Source organism: Pseudorca crassidens, chromosome 3, assembly GCF_039906515.1.
Source record: "Pseudorca crassidens isolate mPseCra1 chromosome 3, mPseCra1.hap1, whole genome shotgun sequence".
Taxonomy (NCBI): Eukaryota; Metazoa; Chordata; class Mammalia; order Artiodactyla; family Delphinidae; genus Pseudorca; species Pseudorca crassidens.
The window spans coordinates 159,217,967-159,235,114 of NC_090298.1; the positions used below are offsets into that span (position 1 = coordinate 159,217,967).

The following is a 17,148-nucleotide window of genomic DNA, read 5'->3' on the forward strand; positions in this document are numbered from 1 at the left end:
AGAATCCTCTTGGGCAGAAAATCTGGGAGTTGAAAGTTCCCAGCCTGGCACTCCCTACCCTTCTCACTCTGGATCTGGCCTCCCCCCACTTTCCTCTCCTGCTCAGCCAGTTCCAGCCCCATACCCCAGGCCCCCTGAATCACTCTTGAGTCTTCCCCTTCCCTCATCCCCACTCTCCCTGGCCTGGACCATTGCAGTTCCTCCCACAAGACTCCTCTGGCCCCTGCCTCAGCTTCCATACTTTGCTCCAGCGTGTGAAGCCATCCTGTAAAATATGACTATGATCAAGCTTTAAAACCCCCCCCGAGGGCTTCCCTGGTGGCGCAGTGGTTGAGAGTCCGCCTGCCAATGCAGGAGACACGGGTTCGTGCCCCAGTCTGGGAAGATCCCACATGCCGCGGAGCGGCTGGGCCCGTGAGCCATGGCCACTGAGCCTGCGCGTCTGGAGCCTGTGCTCCGCAATGGGAGAGGCCACACAGTGAGAGGCCCGCATACCGCAAAAAAAAAAAAAAAAAAAACCCTGAAGATGATTTTTTTGGGGGAAAAAAACTGACAATACCAAGTGTTGACAAAGACATGGAGCAACTGGAACTCTTATACATTGAGGGTGTGATGCAAAATGGTACAGCCACTATGGAAAATGGGTTGGCAGTTTTTTATAAAGTTAAACATACACTTACACATGACTCAGCAATCCCACTCCTGGGTATTTGTCCAGGGGAAATGAAAACCTATGTGCACACAAAAACCTGTACGTGCCCACGAAATAGAGACAATATTTGCAAATCATGTAACTGGTAAGGGACTAGTCTCCAAGCTATATACAGAACTATTAGAAGTTTACAACAAAAAGACAAATAACCCAAGAAAAAAATGGGCAAGTGTTGGGGGGAGGGAGGGAGGAACAGGTGAAACACAGGGGATTGTTAGGGCAGTGAAACTACTCTGTATGATACTATAATGATGGCTATGCATCGTTATACATTCGTCCAAACCCACAGAATGTACAACATGAAGAGTAAGTTCTAATTAAACTATGGACTCTGGCTGATGATGGGTCAATGTAGGTTCATCACCTGTGACAAATGCGCCACTCTGGTGGAGGATGTTGGTATCTGGGGAGGCTGTGCATGAGTGGGGCAGGAGATGTAAGGGAAAACTCTGAATACCTTCTTCTCAATTTTGCTGTGAACCTAAAACTTCTCTAAAACCAAAGTCTATTAAAACAAAACAAAATGGGTAAAGGATTTGAATAGACATCTCTCCAAAAAAGGTATACAAATGGCCAGTAAGCACGTGAAAAGATGCTCGACATCACTAGTAATTAGGTAAATGGAAATCAAAACCACAGTGAGATACCACTTCACACCCACTAGGATGGCTATACTAAAAAAGACAGACAATAACAGGTGTTAGCCAGGATGTGGAGATATTGGAAACATCATACTCTGCTGGTGGGAATGTAAAATGGTGCAGCTGATTTGGGAAACAGTCTGGCAGTTCTTTAAAAAGTTAAACTTATAGGGCTTCCCTGGTGGCGCAGTGGTTGAGAGTCCGCCTGCCGATGCAGGGGACAGGGTTCGTGCCCCGGTCCGGGAAGATCCCACATGCCGTGGAGCGGCTGGGCCCGTGAGCCATGGCCGCTGAGCTTGCGCGTCCGGAGCCTGTACTCCGCAACGGGAGAGGCCATAGCAGTGAGAGGCCTGCGTACCGCAAAAAAAAAAAAAAAAAAAAAAAAGTTAAACTTATAGCTATCATATGACCCAGCAATTTTTATTCCCAGGTGAAGAGAATTGAAAATATATGCCCACGTAAAAACTTGTACATGAAAGAAAAGTAGAAACAACCCAAATGGCCATCAATGGGTGAATGGATAAAGAAATTGCGGTCTATCCATACAATGGAATATTATCCAGTCATACCAAGGAATGATGCACTGATTCATGCTATGACGTGGATGAACCTCAAAACCATTATGCTGAGTGAAAGAAGCCAGACACAAAACGTCACATGTTGTATGATCCCATTTATATGTAATGCCCAGAACAGGCAAATCCACAGAGACAGAAGATAGATACACGGTTGCCAGAGGCTGAGGGAGGGGGAATGGGGAGTGACTTCTAATGGGTATGGGGTTTCTTTTTGAGGTGACGAAAATGTTCTGGAATTGAATAGTGGTGAAGGTTACACAACATTGTGAACGTACTCAATGTGACTGAATTGTGCACTTTAAAGGGTGACTTTTATGGTATGTGAATTGTATTTCAGCTTAAAAATTTTTTTGTACATAAACTTTTATAGCAGCCTTATTCATAACCTTCAAAAACGGGAAACAACACAAATGTCCTTCGCCTGGGGAATGGATAAACAAACTGTGGTTTGTCCATATGATAGAATACTACTTAGCCATAAAAAAGGATGAACTATTGATATGCACAATGTGAATGGATCTCAAATGCATTACGCTTAGTGAAAGAAGCCTCACTTCTTTCAAGTGAGTCAAGAAGACGTCTACTAGATGATTTCATCCACTTATGTGACATTCTCAAAAAGACAAGACTATAGGAACAGAAAATATATTAATGGTTGCCAGGGGCTGGGAGGTGGGAGGAGGAACAAGGGAATTTGGGGGGTGATGGGACTGTTCTATATCTTGATTGTAGTGTTGGTGACATGGCTGTATTCATTTGTGAAAACTCATAGTACTGTACACAAAAAGGGTGAATTTTATTGCTTGTCAATATATTTTTTAAACGAAGACAATAACAAAACTAATTTTTAAAGACCTCCTTGTTCCCCATTGCCTCGTGGTTGAAGTCCAAATTCCTATGCCTGACCCCATCAAACACTTTGTGATTTGGTTATGTAACTCCCCCCCAATTAATTAATGTTCAATTAATGATTGAACATGTACTGTGTGCCAGGTGCTGTCCTAGGTCCTGGTAATACATTTGTGGAAAAAAATGAGTTCCTGATCTCATGGATCTCACATTCCAGTGAGCAAGCAACCAAATAAACACATAATTAGTCAGGAGGGCTAAGTTCTAAGAAGAAAAATAAAACAGGGCAGAGATAGATAGAGATGAGGGTGAGCTATGTAGATTAGGAAGGGAAGGCACCTCTGTTGGGGTGACATATGAGTAGTGACTGGAAGGAAGTGAGTGGGAAGTAAGCTGTGTGGGAAGAGAGTCCTTGGCAGTGGGAACAGCAAGTGCAAAGGCCCTGAGGCTGGAGCAAGCATCACACAGTTGAGAGAGAGCAAGCCAGCCAGTGCTGTATGTAGGGGCTCAGCAAGCACTAACTATGATTAAGTTAATTAATAACTGTTAATTAAGCTGCTGCTCATGTCTGCCATTAGAGGCTGCTTCTCTGATACACCAGCTCCAATGATGGAATTTTTTTCTTTTTTGCATTTCCAAGAAATCAGTTTTCATGGTATAAATAAATTAATTTTATCTTGGCATAGATCAATTTCAGCTTTATTATGTTAAACTATATGCAACAATACCTTATAGTATATCCTGGACTTCAACCATAAGGCAATGGGGAACAAGGAGGTCTTTTTAAATCCCCTTATAATATAGGCTATAGGACTTCCCTGGTTGCACAGTGGTTAAGAATCTGCCTGCCTATGCAGGGGACACAGGTTCGATCCCTGGCCTGGGAAGATCCCACATGCCACGGAGCAACAAATCCTATGCACCACAACTGCTGAGCCTGTGCTCTAGAGCCTGCGAGCCACAACTACTGAGCCCGTGTGCTGTAACTACTGAAGACTGTGTGCCTAGAGCCTGTGCTCCGCAACAAGAGAAGCCATTGCCATGAGAAACCTGCGCACTGCAAGAAAAGTAGCCCTCGCTCTCCGTAACTAGAGAAAGCCCACGTGCAGCAAAGAAGACCCAACACAGCCAAAAAAAAAATAATAATATAGGCTGTAGAACTCAGAATCATAATAACAATACTGCATGTCACTAATCACCAGGGAAATGCAAATCAAAACCACAATGAGATATCACTTCACATCTGCAAAAACAAAACAAAACAAAAACACACAAAAAACAAGTGTTGGCAGTGACGTGGAGAAATTGGAACCCTTGCACACTGTGGGTGGGAATGCAAAATGGTGCAGCGTCTGTGGAAAACAGTATGGATGTTCCTCAAAAATTAAAAATAGAACTACCATATGATCCAGCAATCCCACTGGATGGGTATAAATCTAAAAGATGGGTATAAATCTAAAAGAATGTAAATCAGAACTTTGAAGAGATGTTAGCATTCTTATGTCCATTGTAGCATTGTTCACAGTACCCACAATATGGAAACAGCCTGAAAGTCCATCGATGAATGAATGGATAAAGATGTGGTATATATATAAACAGTGCAATATTATTCAACCTGCAAAAAGAAGGAAATTCTGAAATATGTGACAACATGGTTGAACTTTGAGGATGTTTGCTAAGTGAAATAAACCGGTCACAGAAAGACAAACACTGCATGATTCCACTTATATGAGATATCTAAAATAAATTCTTGGAAGCAGAGAGTAGAAAAGGTTGGCAGGGACTTGAGGGAGGAAATGAGACGTACTAATCAATAGGCATAATATTTCAATCATGCAAGATGAATAAGCTCCAGAGATCTGCTGGACAACATTGTATTTCTAGCCAACAGTAATGTAGTATACACTTTGTTAAGAGGGTAGATCTCAAGTTAAGTGTTCTTACCACAATAAAATAAAATAAAATAAAATAAAATAAAATAAAATAAAATACATTCAACTACCATACAACCCAGCACTTGCACTCATGGGCAACCCCCAGAGAAATGAAAACTTATATTCACACAAAAACCTATAATGGCTATTTTATTCATAATAGCCCAAAACAGGAAACACCTCATTTGCCCTTCTTCACTGTAATTGAACCAAACTTGGGTTTGCTTGCCTGCATGCAGCAAATCCAATCTTCTGACACCAGGTCTTGCTAAAGGAAAGTTCAGTGTTTTTTGCAAGGTGCCCAATGCAGGGCCAAACAAGAAGAATGGGCAGCTCATGCTCAAAAGACCTGAACTCCCGGATGGCTTTCAGGGAAGTGTTTTTAAAGGCAAGGTGAGGCAGAGGGTCATAGGGTGCGGGATCAGCTCGTGTATGTCCTTTTGATTGGTTGGTGGTGAGGTAGCAGGGCAGTGTTTAGGGAATCTCAATCATCAACCTTCTGGTTCCAACCGGTCTGGGGTCTACATGCTGGTGGTCAGCATGCAGTTAACGTCTTCCATCTGGTAGGGGTTTTAGTATCTGCAAAACAACTCAAGGAGATGGCTCAGAATATTATCTATAGACCTTGAGGAGGAACCAAAGGTCCATTATTTTGTTTAATGGCTAAACTATTATTAGTTTGTCTCACTTGACTCTTTTCTTTTGTTTCTGCACCTTCTCACTTCTCTGATTAAGTTTGCTCTTTGGAACTTGGGGAAGGCGTAGGAGGCTAAAGCTTGTGTACAAACAAGAGGTGGAGGACATGGGGTGTGTCCCCAGGAAGGCCCTGCAGGGTCCTGCTCAGTTTCATCATCACATCATACCAGGAGCTATACCATGTCACCAACAACATTGGCTTTGATCACTTGGAAGGCGATATGTCCCATGTTTTCCCACCATACCCTATGTTTTTTCCCTTTCCATACCCTATTCTTTGGAAACACTGTGGATTGTCTTACAGAAATGCTCCTTACAGGAGTCCTTGATGGCCCAGAGGGAGATGTCATGTGATAAAGCACAGGCATTGACAACCTAGAGTTGGAAAGTGATTTTGAAGAGTATACTCTGAATATGAAGACATTTAGGAAGCCTTAACTGATTCACTGGTTTTCTTTGTATGTATACACAGCAGTAGCATATAATGAAAATCTCAAGACTCTTCAAAAGGATATAAAATAAACATTTTAAGGGATTAAAAGCATTGTGTCGTAGTTCACTTGTCACATTTTCCCTCTTAGAACACAAATTATCAGTGGGGGTAATACTGCCCCCAAGGGGGTGAAAATTGGTTTGCGGGGAGGAGGTGACAAAAAAAATCTTAGATATTTCAGTGGTTTGTGGCCCTCCAAAGCTTAACCCTCCCTGGCAAAATCTTATTCATCAGCATTTAACTTCTCTAATTAAATTAAATTAAAATGGTCTCTTTAGGGGGGAATAAGGGGGAAAAAATGGTTGAAAAAACACTTCCTTAAGGTTTATAAAACAGTGATGGATCTAATTTGAGCGGATGGCCTCATAGTGGTTGACAAAAGCAAGGATCAAACACTACTCAGTGTGCGTTGAATTATGCCTGTGCCTCAGTTTCCCGACCTATAAAATCAGGATGGTTTACATAATAGGGTGGCTGTGAGAGTAAATTAGATGATCTCCATATGAGTCCATATAAAGTTTTAGCTGTTATTGTTATCATCATCACTCCCATTTTATAAAAGAGGAAAGAGAAGCTCAGAGAGGTCAGACCACTTGCTCCAGGGCACACAGCCTTGGAAGTGCCAAAAAAGGAGCTCCAAGGCTGCTGGGTTGGCTTGGGGAAGACAGATGTCCACACCTGAATCTTTCCTGTCCCGCCCTGCGGAGTTGATTCTGTCGTGGACAGCCCCACAAGTAAGCTGGCGCCACTTGGTCGCCCCCATTCACTGGCACAGGGAAGCCCCTTCTTTCTTTTTCTTTTTTTAAAATTTGTATTGGGGTACAGTTGATTTACAATGTTATGTTAGTTTCAGGAGTACAACAAAGTGAATCTGTTATATATATATTTACATCCACTCCTTTCTTGGCGATCTCATCAATTCCGGTTCGCCAAAGGTTGAGCCTATGGCTGGAGAATTGGGCAGTGGTTTGCTGCCCCCTGCAGGTAGAATGGGAAAAGGCAGGCATCGTGTCCTCCTTTGCCGACCCCCTCTAGATTTGGGGGCGCTTGCTTCTCTCTTCTTTTTTCTCCTCCATCCCCATAATGCCCTCCAAAAAATGTCCCTGGAACAATTTGGGCAACAGCCGTCCAAATTTAAATGCACAAATGCACATACTCTTGGACTCAGCAATTCCACTGCTACAGATTCAGGCCACTGGCAAAAGTCAGGTAAGATTTGTGGGCACCTAGGTAGTCATTGTTGGGGAGGGCTTCACTCAGCCACAGGACATCCAGCTTTGAGGAAGGTGGGGTGGAAGTGTACCTGCTGTCTTGTAAAGAGCTTCAAGACATTTTGATAAGTGAAAAGCTGAAGGCAGAAATAAAAGAACATTGCAAAGATATATATATATATATATATATGTTGGCATATACACATTTTGGGCTGCAAAGAATCAAAATGAACTTGTTAATCGCTTTGGAAGGAGGTGGGAAGGGAAGCTTCTACTTTTTTGCTTTCCTTTTTCTTTCTTTCTTTTAACCATTTTTTTTACTGTGTGGTTTTCTTACACAGAACATGTGGATTTATACATATATCTTAATGTCAGCAAAGGATTATGGGAGATTTGGGGCTTCTTCCCTGTTTCTCTCAGTGTTAAAATCCCAATGATAAAATTTTTAACTCAATACATGAAAGCCGTCACAGTATTCTCATGGGGCAAGGGTCAGTGACAAAGCAAGTATAGAATAAGATCCCATTTTTATTTTTTAAAATTATAAATAATAATAGACTGAAATAGAAATCAAAACACTAACAGATTTTTTTTTTCTGGATGGGAGCGATTTCTACTGTCTTCTTTGGGTTTCTCTGTATTTTTTTCTATTACGTATTCCACAATTAATGTTTGTATATCTTTTGTAATCTGAAAAAAAATAGATACCCAGCATTGTGAATGCATTTAATGTTGATGAGTTGTACAATTTAAAGTGGTTACAATTGTAAGTTTTATGTTTTATGATACTTACCTGGTTGGTTATTGCAAGGTTACTTTTCTTTAGGGGATGGTAGGAGTCTATCAGGCAGATGACCTAACTAGTGCTAACCAGGCAATTCCTGATTGACTACTTTGAGATTCCATTTCTGGAAAAGCCAAAACTGTAATTAAGTCTCAGTTTGGTGATGTGGCAATTAGTATAAGTGACTCCATTTGAGGTCTTTCCATTTATTGATTTGAGGCTTATTTACTACATAAAGTGAGTTTCCTCTATGCCGCATGAAAAAATGAGAGGAGAGCCATGGGGCTGACAGCATTTTCATCCAGGGCAGAGGAAGATGATCCACATTGAAAAATATAATGTTTAAAAGAATGGAAGGGAACAAAGATAGAACTGTGTTTTGGTTATGACAATAGTTCTGCTTATTCAACAAACAAATTACTTGTGATATCAGGGAATTAAAAGCCCAACTCACTGGAGTCCCAAGTGTTATGACACTATTAGATCAGGTTTTTTGGTACACCTTCTGCAACTATTTTCTCTTAACACAGCCTCAAAGCCAGAGTGGCTGAGAATCAACATTTTATTCTGAGGAAAACCAAATCTTGCTACAATTCTACCTCAAGAAGAAAAGGCATCTGGAGTGAGCCCAAGAGAAATGAGAAATATGTCCATACAAATATATATACTATGTTCACAGAAGCTCTGTTCATTATAGCCACAAACTGGAAACAACCCAGATATCTATCCACAGGTGAGTGGATAAGCAAGTTGAATACATTTATATATAATTGTGTTACCGAACCAAACTTGGGTCGCTTGCTTGTGTGCAGTAAAGCCAACCTACTGACACTGGATTGTGGTGAAGGAAAGTGTAGCGTTTATTGTAGGGCGCCAAGCAAGGAGTCCAGGTGGCTAGTGCTTAAAAGGCCTGAACTCCCTGAAGGCTTTCAGGGAAAGATTTTTAATGACAGTGTGAGGAAGGGGGATTGTGGGGTATGTGATCAGCTCATGGACCTTCTTCTGATTGGTTGGTCAGGAGGCAATTGGGAGTCAACATCATCATTCTTCTAGTTCCAACAGGTCTGGGATCTATGTGCTTGTGGTCAGCATACAGTTAACTTCTTCTACCTGGTGGGGAAACCCTCAAAGGGTATGGCTCAGAATATTATCTGTAGCCCTTGAGGAGGAACTGAATGTCCTTGACGTTGGTTTTGTTTTTTAAGTATTTATTTATTTTGGCTATGCTGGGTCTTAGTAGCGGCATGCGGACTCTTAGTTGCGGCATGCATGCAGGATCTAGTTCCCCAACCACGGATCGAATCCAGGTTCCCTGCATTGGGAGCGCAGAGTCTTAGCCACTGGACCACCAGGCAAGTCCCCTTGACTTTATTTAATGGCTGAACTATTATTACTTTGTCTTCCTTTCTTTCTCCATTGTCTCACTTCTCTGATTAAATTTACACTTTGGAACTTGGGGACAGCCTAGGAGGCTAAAGCTCTTCTACAAACGAGAGGCAGGCAGAAGACATGGTGGGTGAGTGGGTGGGGGAGGGTGTGTTCCAGGAAGGGTCCTACTCAGTTACAATGGAATAACACTTACCAATAAAAATGCAGTACTGTTATACCCAACAACAGGAAGAATCTCAAACACACTATGCCCAGTGCAAGTACTCTAACTCAAGAGAACACATGGTTTATGATTCCACCTATATGAAACTTTAAAAAAAGACCATTATGACCTATAGTGAGAGAAAACAAATTTGGAGTTACCTGGGGAAAAGGATGGAAGAATTAACTGTAAAGAGGAACAAAGGAATTTGGGGGTTAAGGAATGTTATCTTGATTCTGAAGGTGATTACATAGGTGTATAAATGTGACTACACTCGTGGAAGGCTACAATTTAAATGGGTGCATTTTACTGTTTATAAATTGTACCTCAATGAAATCGATTTTTATTTTAAATACCACGAACATATATTTCACATACTACCGTCATTTACAAAAAGTTGAAAAACTAAGGAGTACTTATTAGGCTTACAAAATTAGGTTATCTATTGAACCCTCAAAATATGGCAATAAAGGAGAACAGACCATTCAAATACGCGCAAAACACTCAATAAAACGTTGGGTTTTAGGAAACCGGTGCTTTGCCAAAAAGGCTTCCCAGATCTAGGTGCCCAAGGCGGGGGAAATTGGAAGTGGGCGCCAAAGCCGGAAGTGTGGCAGGAAACAGGATGCAGAAGCTGGGGACGCGCTTGACTCTCCAAGTCCCGCCCTGAACCCGGAAGTGTAGCCACGTCCAGGTGCAACTACGCATGAGCACAGCCTAGATCGGCCAATCAAAAGGAAGGAAGGCGGGCGTTCGGGTGAAAATCGGGAAGTGTGGCCTTTTTACGTTCCGGACGTTAGCCGAGCGCCATGGAGGCCTACGAGCAGGTCCAGAAGGCGCCCCTGAAGCTGAAAGGCGTGGCAGAGCTCGGAGTGACTAAGCGGTGAGTCCCGAGAGCCTGTCCCTTTGAGCATCTTCCTGAGACCCCGGAGCGTAGCCCTCTGACCCGCCGTTACCCCGTCTCCCCTCCCAGGAAGAAGAAAAAGAAGGACAAAGACAAGGCGAAACTGCTGGAAGCGATGGGAACAAGCAAAAAGAACGAGGAGGAGAAGCGGCGCGGCCTGGACAAGCGGACACCGGCCCAGGCGGCCTTCGAGAAGATGCAGGAGAAGCGGGTAAGGCGGGTGGGAAGCCTAGGGATGTCCCGCATCGATGGCCTGGGTCTCCTGGGGTGGATTCAGAGGCAGGACCCGGAGACCGGTAACCGGGGTCTACCCCAGAACGCTCCGGGGAGGGCAAGCGGTCAGTGAGGACCTTAATTCCGGGGAGAAGATGCTGCGTGAGTAAGAGAGTAAGAGTCCACGGTGGGGGAGCTCCGAGGACAAGAAGGTATTCTGGCCGGATTGGACTGCAGAGGGGAGAGCTAGAGACCCGGCTTTGGATTCCAGCGCTGTCGCTCGTTTGACCCGTAACACTGGTCAGTGACTCACCTCTTGATGCCTCAGTTTCCACATATGTAGGGGTCAGGATCATGCTTTCTCCTGAGAGGGATGGGAACTTTGGATGAGGTAACGCGGGCAAATGGCACTCAGTCTGGCATAAAGTCAGTGCTCAATGGATATTAGCTGTTGACATTAAATGGGCATACTCACAGCTGTAGGTCACCACGAAGTGTTCCCATGACGACTTTGGCGGCTTCAAATACGTTGTATGTTCAGGCTCTGAAAAATGATTTCTCTTAATATAAAATACTTAATAAATTTGGGTGGCGAAGGGTAGGAGAGGTCAGCGTAGGATAGATACGTTCAGCCCATTATGTTTGGGGGGAATAATCAGTCTAGGTCAGTGGTTCTCAACTGGGGGCCATTTTGTCCCCCACCTCTACCCCCAAGAAGACATTTGGCAATGTTTAGAGACATTTTTGTTTGTTACAGCTTGGGTGGGGCGGGGGTGGGCAGGGATGCTGCTCAACGTCCTGAAGGGCTTGAGACAATGTCCCCCAGAGCAAAGATTGATCTGGCCCAACATATCAGTAGTGCCCAGGCTGAGAAACGCTAATGGTGGTCTTGGTGATTTGGTCCAGTAACGTCAGGAAAAAGTTAACTCGTTACTCCCAGGCCTAATTGAGTCATAGGAGAGAAAAAGGAGAGAGAGAGAGAGACACTGGCTTTGACACGACAGACCTGCGTCCCATTCTGTCTCTACCACTGTTGGTGGTGTAACTCCGGACAAGTTGGCTCACCTCCCACACCTTAATTTCTTCATCTGTAAAGTGGGACTCAAGTCCCAACCTCATAGGTGGTGAGGATTTAACAAGTGTATGCACTCAAGCCCGTTCCTTAAGGTTATAGTCAGAGGCAGGGCTGGGATTTTACTGCTGGAGTTGGGGTGGAGAGGGGGAGAGGCTCATGCAACCATCAGAGTGACTAATAATGGCCCCTCAGAGTAGGGCAGCAATAGTGGAGGTGATGGAATGTATCGGATTTGGGATAGGTTTTGAAGGAAGAACAGCCAGATTAGCTGATGGGCTGGGTGTGGGCTGGGAAAAAGGAACCAAGGATGACCAAGATTTTTGGTGGGAGAAGCTGGGTGAATGAAGGTGCTGTTTTACTGAAACAGGAAGGACTGTAAGTAAAGCAGGTTTCTAAAGTGGGGGATCAAGATCTTCGTTTTAAAAGTTAAATTTGAGGTGCCTGTTAGAAACCCAAGTGGAGAATTCTCATGGACAGTTCGATACCTGAATCTGCAGTTTAGAGGAAAGGTCTGGGCCCAGATCAACATTGGGGAATTGCTCTGGGGACTGCATGAGATCCTTTGAGGAAGGATAGTGACAGAGGAGGTCTAGGATCTGACCCCTGGTGATCAGAGGGTGGCAGAAAAGAAATTGCAAAGGAGCACAGGACGGAGGGATACCAGGAGAGTGTGTCCTTAGGAGCCAAGTGGAGAAAGTGTTTCAAGAAGGAAGACGTGATCAACTGTGTCATATGCTGGCAGGAGGTCTAGGCGGGTGAGCACTCAGAGCCCTTAGCTGGCATTTGGTATGAGAAGGAGGAAAGGCTGATTAGAGTGGATCCAAGTGGGGGCAGGGAAAGGCAGAGATGGAGACAAGGATTAGAAATTAATCTTGGGAGATTTGCTGTCAAAGGGAATGGAGAAATGGGCCTCTAGCTGGAGGGTAGAAGGTCAAGGTGAAGTTTTCGTTGTTGGCAATGAATACCAGAAATCCTCCTGAGAGTTTGGTTTGGCCCAGCAGAGGGAGAGAGGGGGGCAGGAAGAGAGAGAGAGAAAGAGAGGGGAAGAGAGGGAGGTACATGAGATGGATGAGAGAGAAGGGAGCAGGTGTGGACAAAGCGAGGTACAGTTGGAAATGCAGATTCCCTTGTGGAAGAGTGTTGGATTGAGCACAGTGGGCTTTATAGGCTGGACAGCTGGAAGGAAGGCTCCAGCCTGGTGGAGAGGATCAGAGCTTGGCATTTCCAGCCCCATCACCCACTGTGCACTCTGGTCCTCATTTTCTCTTGTCTGTGAAGTGGGGTTTACAACAGCACCCATGACGCCCTCTGAACTTGGTGTGTGGAGTGAGAAGAGGGAGGGCAGAGCCCCCCAAAGTGCCTGGCATTGGTGACAGCTGCTCAAGTCAGTGTGGCCTCTTGTGAGGAGACACGGGCCTCACGTGGGCTCACAGCAGCAGGAAGGGGCAGGGATGGACAAGGCAGATACTTCAGAGGGAGAGGGAGTGTCAGCCAGGTGGGAGCTGACTGGACATAGAGGGAGATGAAGAGGCAGCAAAGGAAAGAGGAGGGAAAGGGAGGGGCAGCCAGGGGGCAGTCTACAGTATATCTCATGCTTTTGTGGGTTGCCTGGGCTTAGCTGGCTGGTTCTTCTGCTGGCCTCCCTTGGAACCTGGTGCAGTCAGATGGCAGCTGGGGCAGGAGGCCCATCTGGGCTGGAAATCCAAGATGGCTTCACCATCAGGTGTCTGGTGCCTCATTGCTCTTCTATGGCCTCCCTCCCCACATGTCATCTCATTCTCCAGGTCCTTTCTTTGCAGCAAGGTCATCAGACTTCCCGAATGGTGGCTAGCTTCCAAGAACACACAGCAAAACCTGCTAGGTCTCCTTACAGCTTCAGCCCAGCACTGGCACTGCATTCTGTTAAGTAAACCGTGTCACAGGACCAACCCAGAGTCAGTGCGACAGAGGACTGCACCAGGGCACCAGTACCAGGCAGCTCGGTTCATGGGGGGGGGGGTGGGCACCAAAGTGAGTCGGCCACAGTCACCCAGCTAGTAAGTGTGGAGCCAGGTGCAGCCCCAGGTCTGCGTGGCTCTGCATCCCATGCTCTCACCTCACACCAGGTATAATTGGTGTTAAGCATGAGGGTAGGTCGTGGTGGTACAGGGTGCGTGTTCCAGCATCATACTTGTCAAGGCCATCTGGGTCTTGTAACCCTCTTGGCTCTGTGTCCTGTCACTCAAGCACCTACTCTGTGTCAGGCTCTTTACCTTCCTCATTTATCATCGTTCCTCAGACCCCTTCTGAGGCTTTCTTTTTCTGCAAACTGGGAATGCAGTCAGTTGCCCAAGGATGCAGGAAGCACATGTACAGCTCCCAGCGGAGTCTCTCTCCTTAAGTCAGTGCTAGGACGTTTCCCACCACTCAGACCAAAGGGCAGCTGATGTGAGTTCCCACCGGGGTGTGTTATGGTCAGGCATCCCTGCTGGACCCACTTGAGTGGAGTTGAGGGAGGGGCGAGGTGTTCACCCTGAGACCTCCAGCCATTCTAAGTGTGAGACCCAGGCTGGCTGGGGGCTCTCATCTTCCATCGTGTGCTGGCCTGGGCTGCATCAGGCATGTGACTCACCTCCATTTCTCTCCTCTCTTCAGCAAATGGAAAGGATCCTGAAGAAGGCATCCAAAACCCACAAGCAGAGAGTAGAGGTAAGTCATGTGCTGGTGGGGGAGACTGAGCCATGTAGGGACCAGGCTAGGCCCAGAGGCTAGGAGCCTGGTAGAGGAGCCATTGGAGTGTTGGTGGGGGCGGGGGTGCTTTACCCAACCTCCCCAGGGTCATATAAGGGCAAGGCCAGGGTTCAGGCATCTATAATGCCTGGCAGGGTGGCTTTGAGAGGAAGGGGCTCACTGAGGAGAGACAGGATGTGGAGAAGTGGGAGTGGGCAGTGCTGCATATCCCTAGTGCCCTGCTTGGGTCTGTGCTGACATGGGCTTTCTCCTCGGCTTTTCCAGGACTTCAACAGACACCTGGACACACTCACGGAGCACTATGACATTCCCAAAGTCAGCTGGACAAAGTAGCCTCCCCTCCTGGGGTATGGAGTGGCATCAAGGAGAAGCAGAAGGCAAAGTTGGGGTTATATTTGGCGCCTTTGGTATTTTCTAGAAACATTCTTTTACACACATCCTTGCATCATCTGCTGAGATAGTGCTTTTCAAAGCTGTATGTCCTCATTCTGGAACTTGATTAAAATAAGACCGTCCTTTTACTCTATTTTGATTTCTCAGTAGCACATAGAAGAGGAACATTTTTAGTTTGGAAAGTGTATCCAGAGATTAAGGTTATTTCTGTGTAAGTGCCATGGAAAAGTGGTTTTACCCCCGAGTTGTATCTGACTCTTTGACAGCCAGCCAGCTGGCTTTGCCTGGATGAAACTGACTCCAGAGGACAAGGAGCTAATGCCAGCATGGCCTGCAGCATGTACACCCCTGTAGGGCCCTGCACAGGCTGCCCTTCCAAGCTCCCCCTAGATTGGGGCTTATGCTCTCCCATCCAGGGGTTGGGGAAGCCACTTGCAGCTGTGGTCTTCAGTCTGCCCCCTCAGCCTTCTGGCCAGTGAGACAGCACAGCCTGGGAAACAGAACAACCACCTAAGGCAAGGATGGAACGTACACCTTGTCCCTTTCTAAACCTGTGGCCAGCATGTAGCCTCTTCTCCCCATATCCCCATTCCAGACATGTCTAGTGGGTGTTGCCGTGGCAGGCATTGCCAGTCAGGCACAGCATTCTTTGTGATGGAACCCAGGCACAGCCTGCCATCTTACCTTCAACCCTGGGCTCCAAGCAGCCCCCCGTATTTGTTCAGAGTTGGCACATAACATGTTTGGCGTTACTGGCCTAAGGACACCTCGAGGGTGATGGGACCGAGGCAGACCCCCAGCACAGACAGACGTGAGTGTAGTCGAAAGGAAGGACTCAGGTTCCCGTGCTGGAGAGCCAGGATCTTTGAAGGCCTCTGTATACCCATCAGATAAGGATCAGATTGCATATGCTGTTGGGAAAAAATGTGTTGACATAGATGCGGAGAGAATAAGAAAGGCAGAAAACAAAACCATGTGTTGGGTTTGGGACTGTCATATGTGAAATGCAGAATAAAACAAAAAAAAGTTATTAACTGTGAGTCTGAGTATCATAACTACAGGCTGTTTGACTACCACTAGAAACACTGCCTTTAGGATTATCACACACAAAGAATGTGCGTACCACAAAACAACTATTCTCCCTCAATTTGGAGAAAATTAGATGACATGTGTTTCCACCTGGGGTTTGCAACCTACCTAAAAGAGGTGACATACCCTTTCCTTAGCATGGCTCCTTGTAGTGGATTTCCCCACTGACTGGTAGAAAGGCACTTTCAGGCCTTTGCCATCCATGAGTCAGCAGTTGGGGTCTGTGAGCATGATGCGGTGGCGCTGTGAAAAGCCTGCTTCAGTAGTGGGGAAGACAGCTACTCCAATTCTCCCTGCCCATCAGATCACTCCAAAACTGAGTGACTGAAAACAGTGGAATTTCTCTCTCACAATTCTGTGTATTGACCATGCTCAGCTGGATGGTTCTGCTCCACGAGGTGTAGTTTAGTTCATGTGTAAGTTACATTGACTTGCCTGGGGCCAGACCGTCCTCCAGAATCTCCCTTTACATAACCTGTTCCATCGCCAACACAAGTCATTGCCAGACCCACTCTGGGAGGGAATTACACAGGGCACGAACACCAGAAGATGTGGTTTATTGAGGGCCATCACTTACAGTCTACCACAGTGGTTCTCAAATCTGCATGTTAGGCTCTCCTGGGGAGCATTAAGAACTACTGATGCTGCTTGGGGTGGGGTTCCGTTATGAGATTTTTCAGAGCTCCCCAGGTGACCCCAGCATGCAGCAAAGTTTGAAAAACTCTGGTCTAGCACAATCAGTATGGTCTTTTCTGAGACGTCACCAAGGTCAAATCTGACTTATACATTAACTACCAAGAATGAAATTCAGATATGATTCAAATTCCTTCCTCCGCATATGGAGAAAAGGAGGTTACAAGTAACTTATGTGTAAACAGTGTTTACTGTGACAGTACTCTTGGCACTTGGAAGTCTTTGTTTCCTCAAAAGACTTTTGTCCTCCTAGCCCCCCGATACTGTATTAAACATCTAAAATGCCCACAGCAAGCCTGAAAAGAAATCCTCCATAATGGAAAGGGTTGCCTCTCCTGGATGGCTTTTCTTTTTGCCTTATGCTTTTTGGCATTTCCTCAGTTTTTCTTCAGTGAGATGTACAGTTTTGTAGTTAGAAAAAAGACATGTTTTTCTAAAACACTGCAGTAAATTGGGCAAGGTATGAGGCTAGGCACGGTAGGATTTCTTGAGAGAGAGTTGATGTCAAAAAGCCTCAGTTGGCTGCTTTGTGGAAGAATTCTTCCAGCCCAGGATTCACTTG

At 45.6% G+C, this 17,148-nt stretch overlaps 1 protein-coding gene across 1 annotated transcript; it reads left to right on the forward strand.

Annotated features, from left to right (window-relative positions):
* Positions 1 to 10,215: 10,215 nt before the first annotated feature.
* Positions 10,216 to 15,838, forward strand: FAM32A (family with sequence similarity 32 member A). Its single transcript, XM_067733075.1, has 4 exons — positions 10,216 to 10,372; positions 10,463 to 10,604; positions 14,316 to 14,369; positions 14,676 to 15,838. The coding sequence occupies exons 1-4, from the start codon at positions 10,299 to 10,301 to the stop codon at positions 14,742 to 14,744; spliced, it is 339 nt and encodes a 112-aa protein (XP_067589176.1). The 5' UTR covers positions 10,216 to 10,298; the 3' UTR covers positions 14,745 to 15,838.
* Positions 15,839 to 17,148: the final 1,310 nt, after the last annotated feature.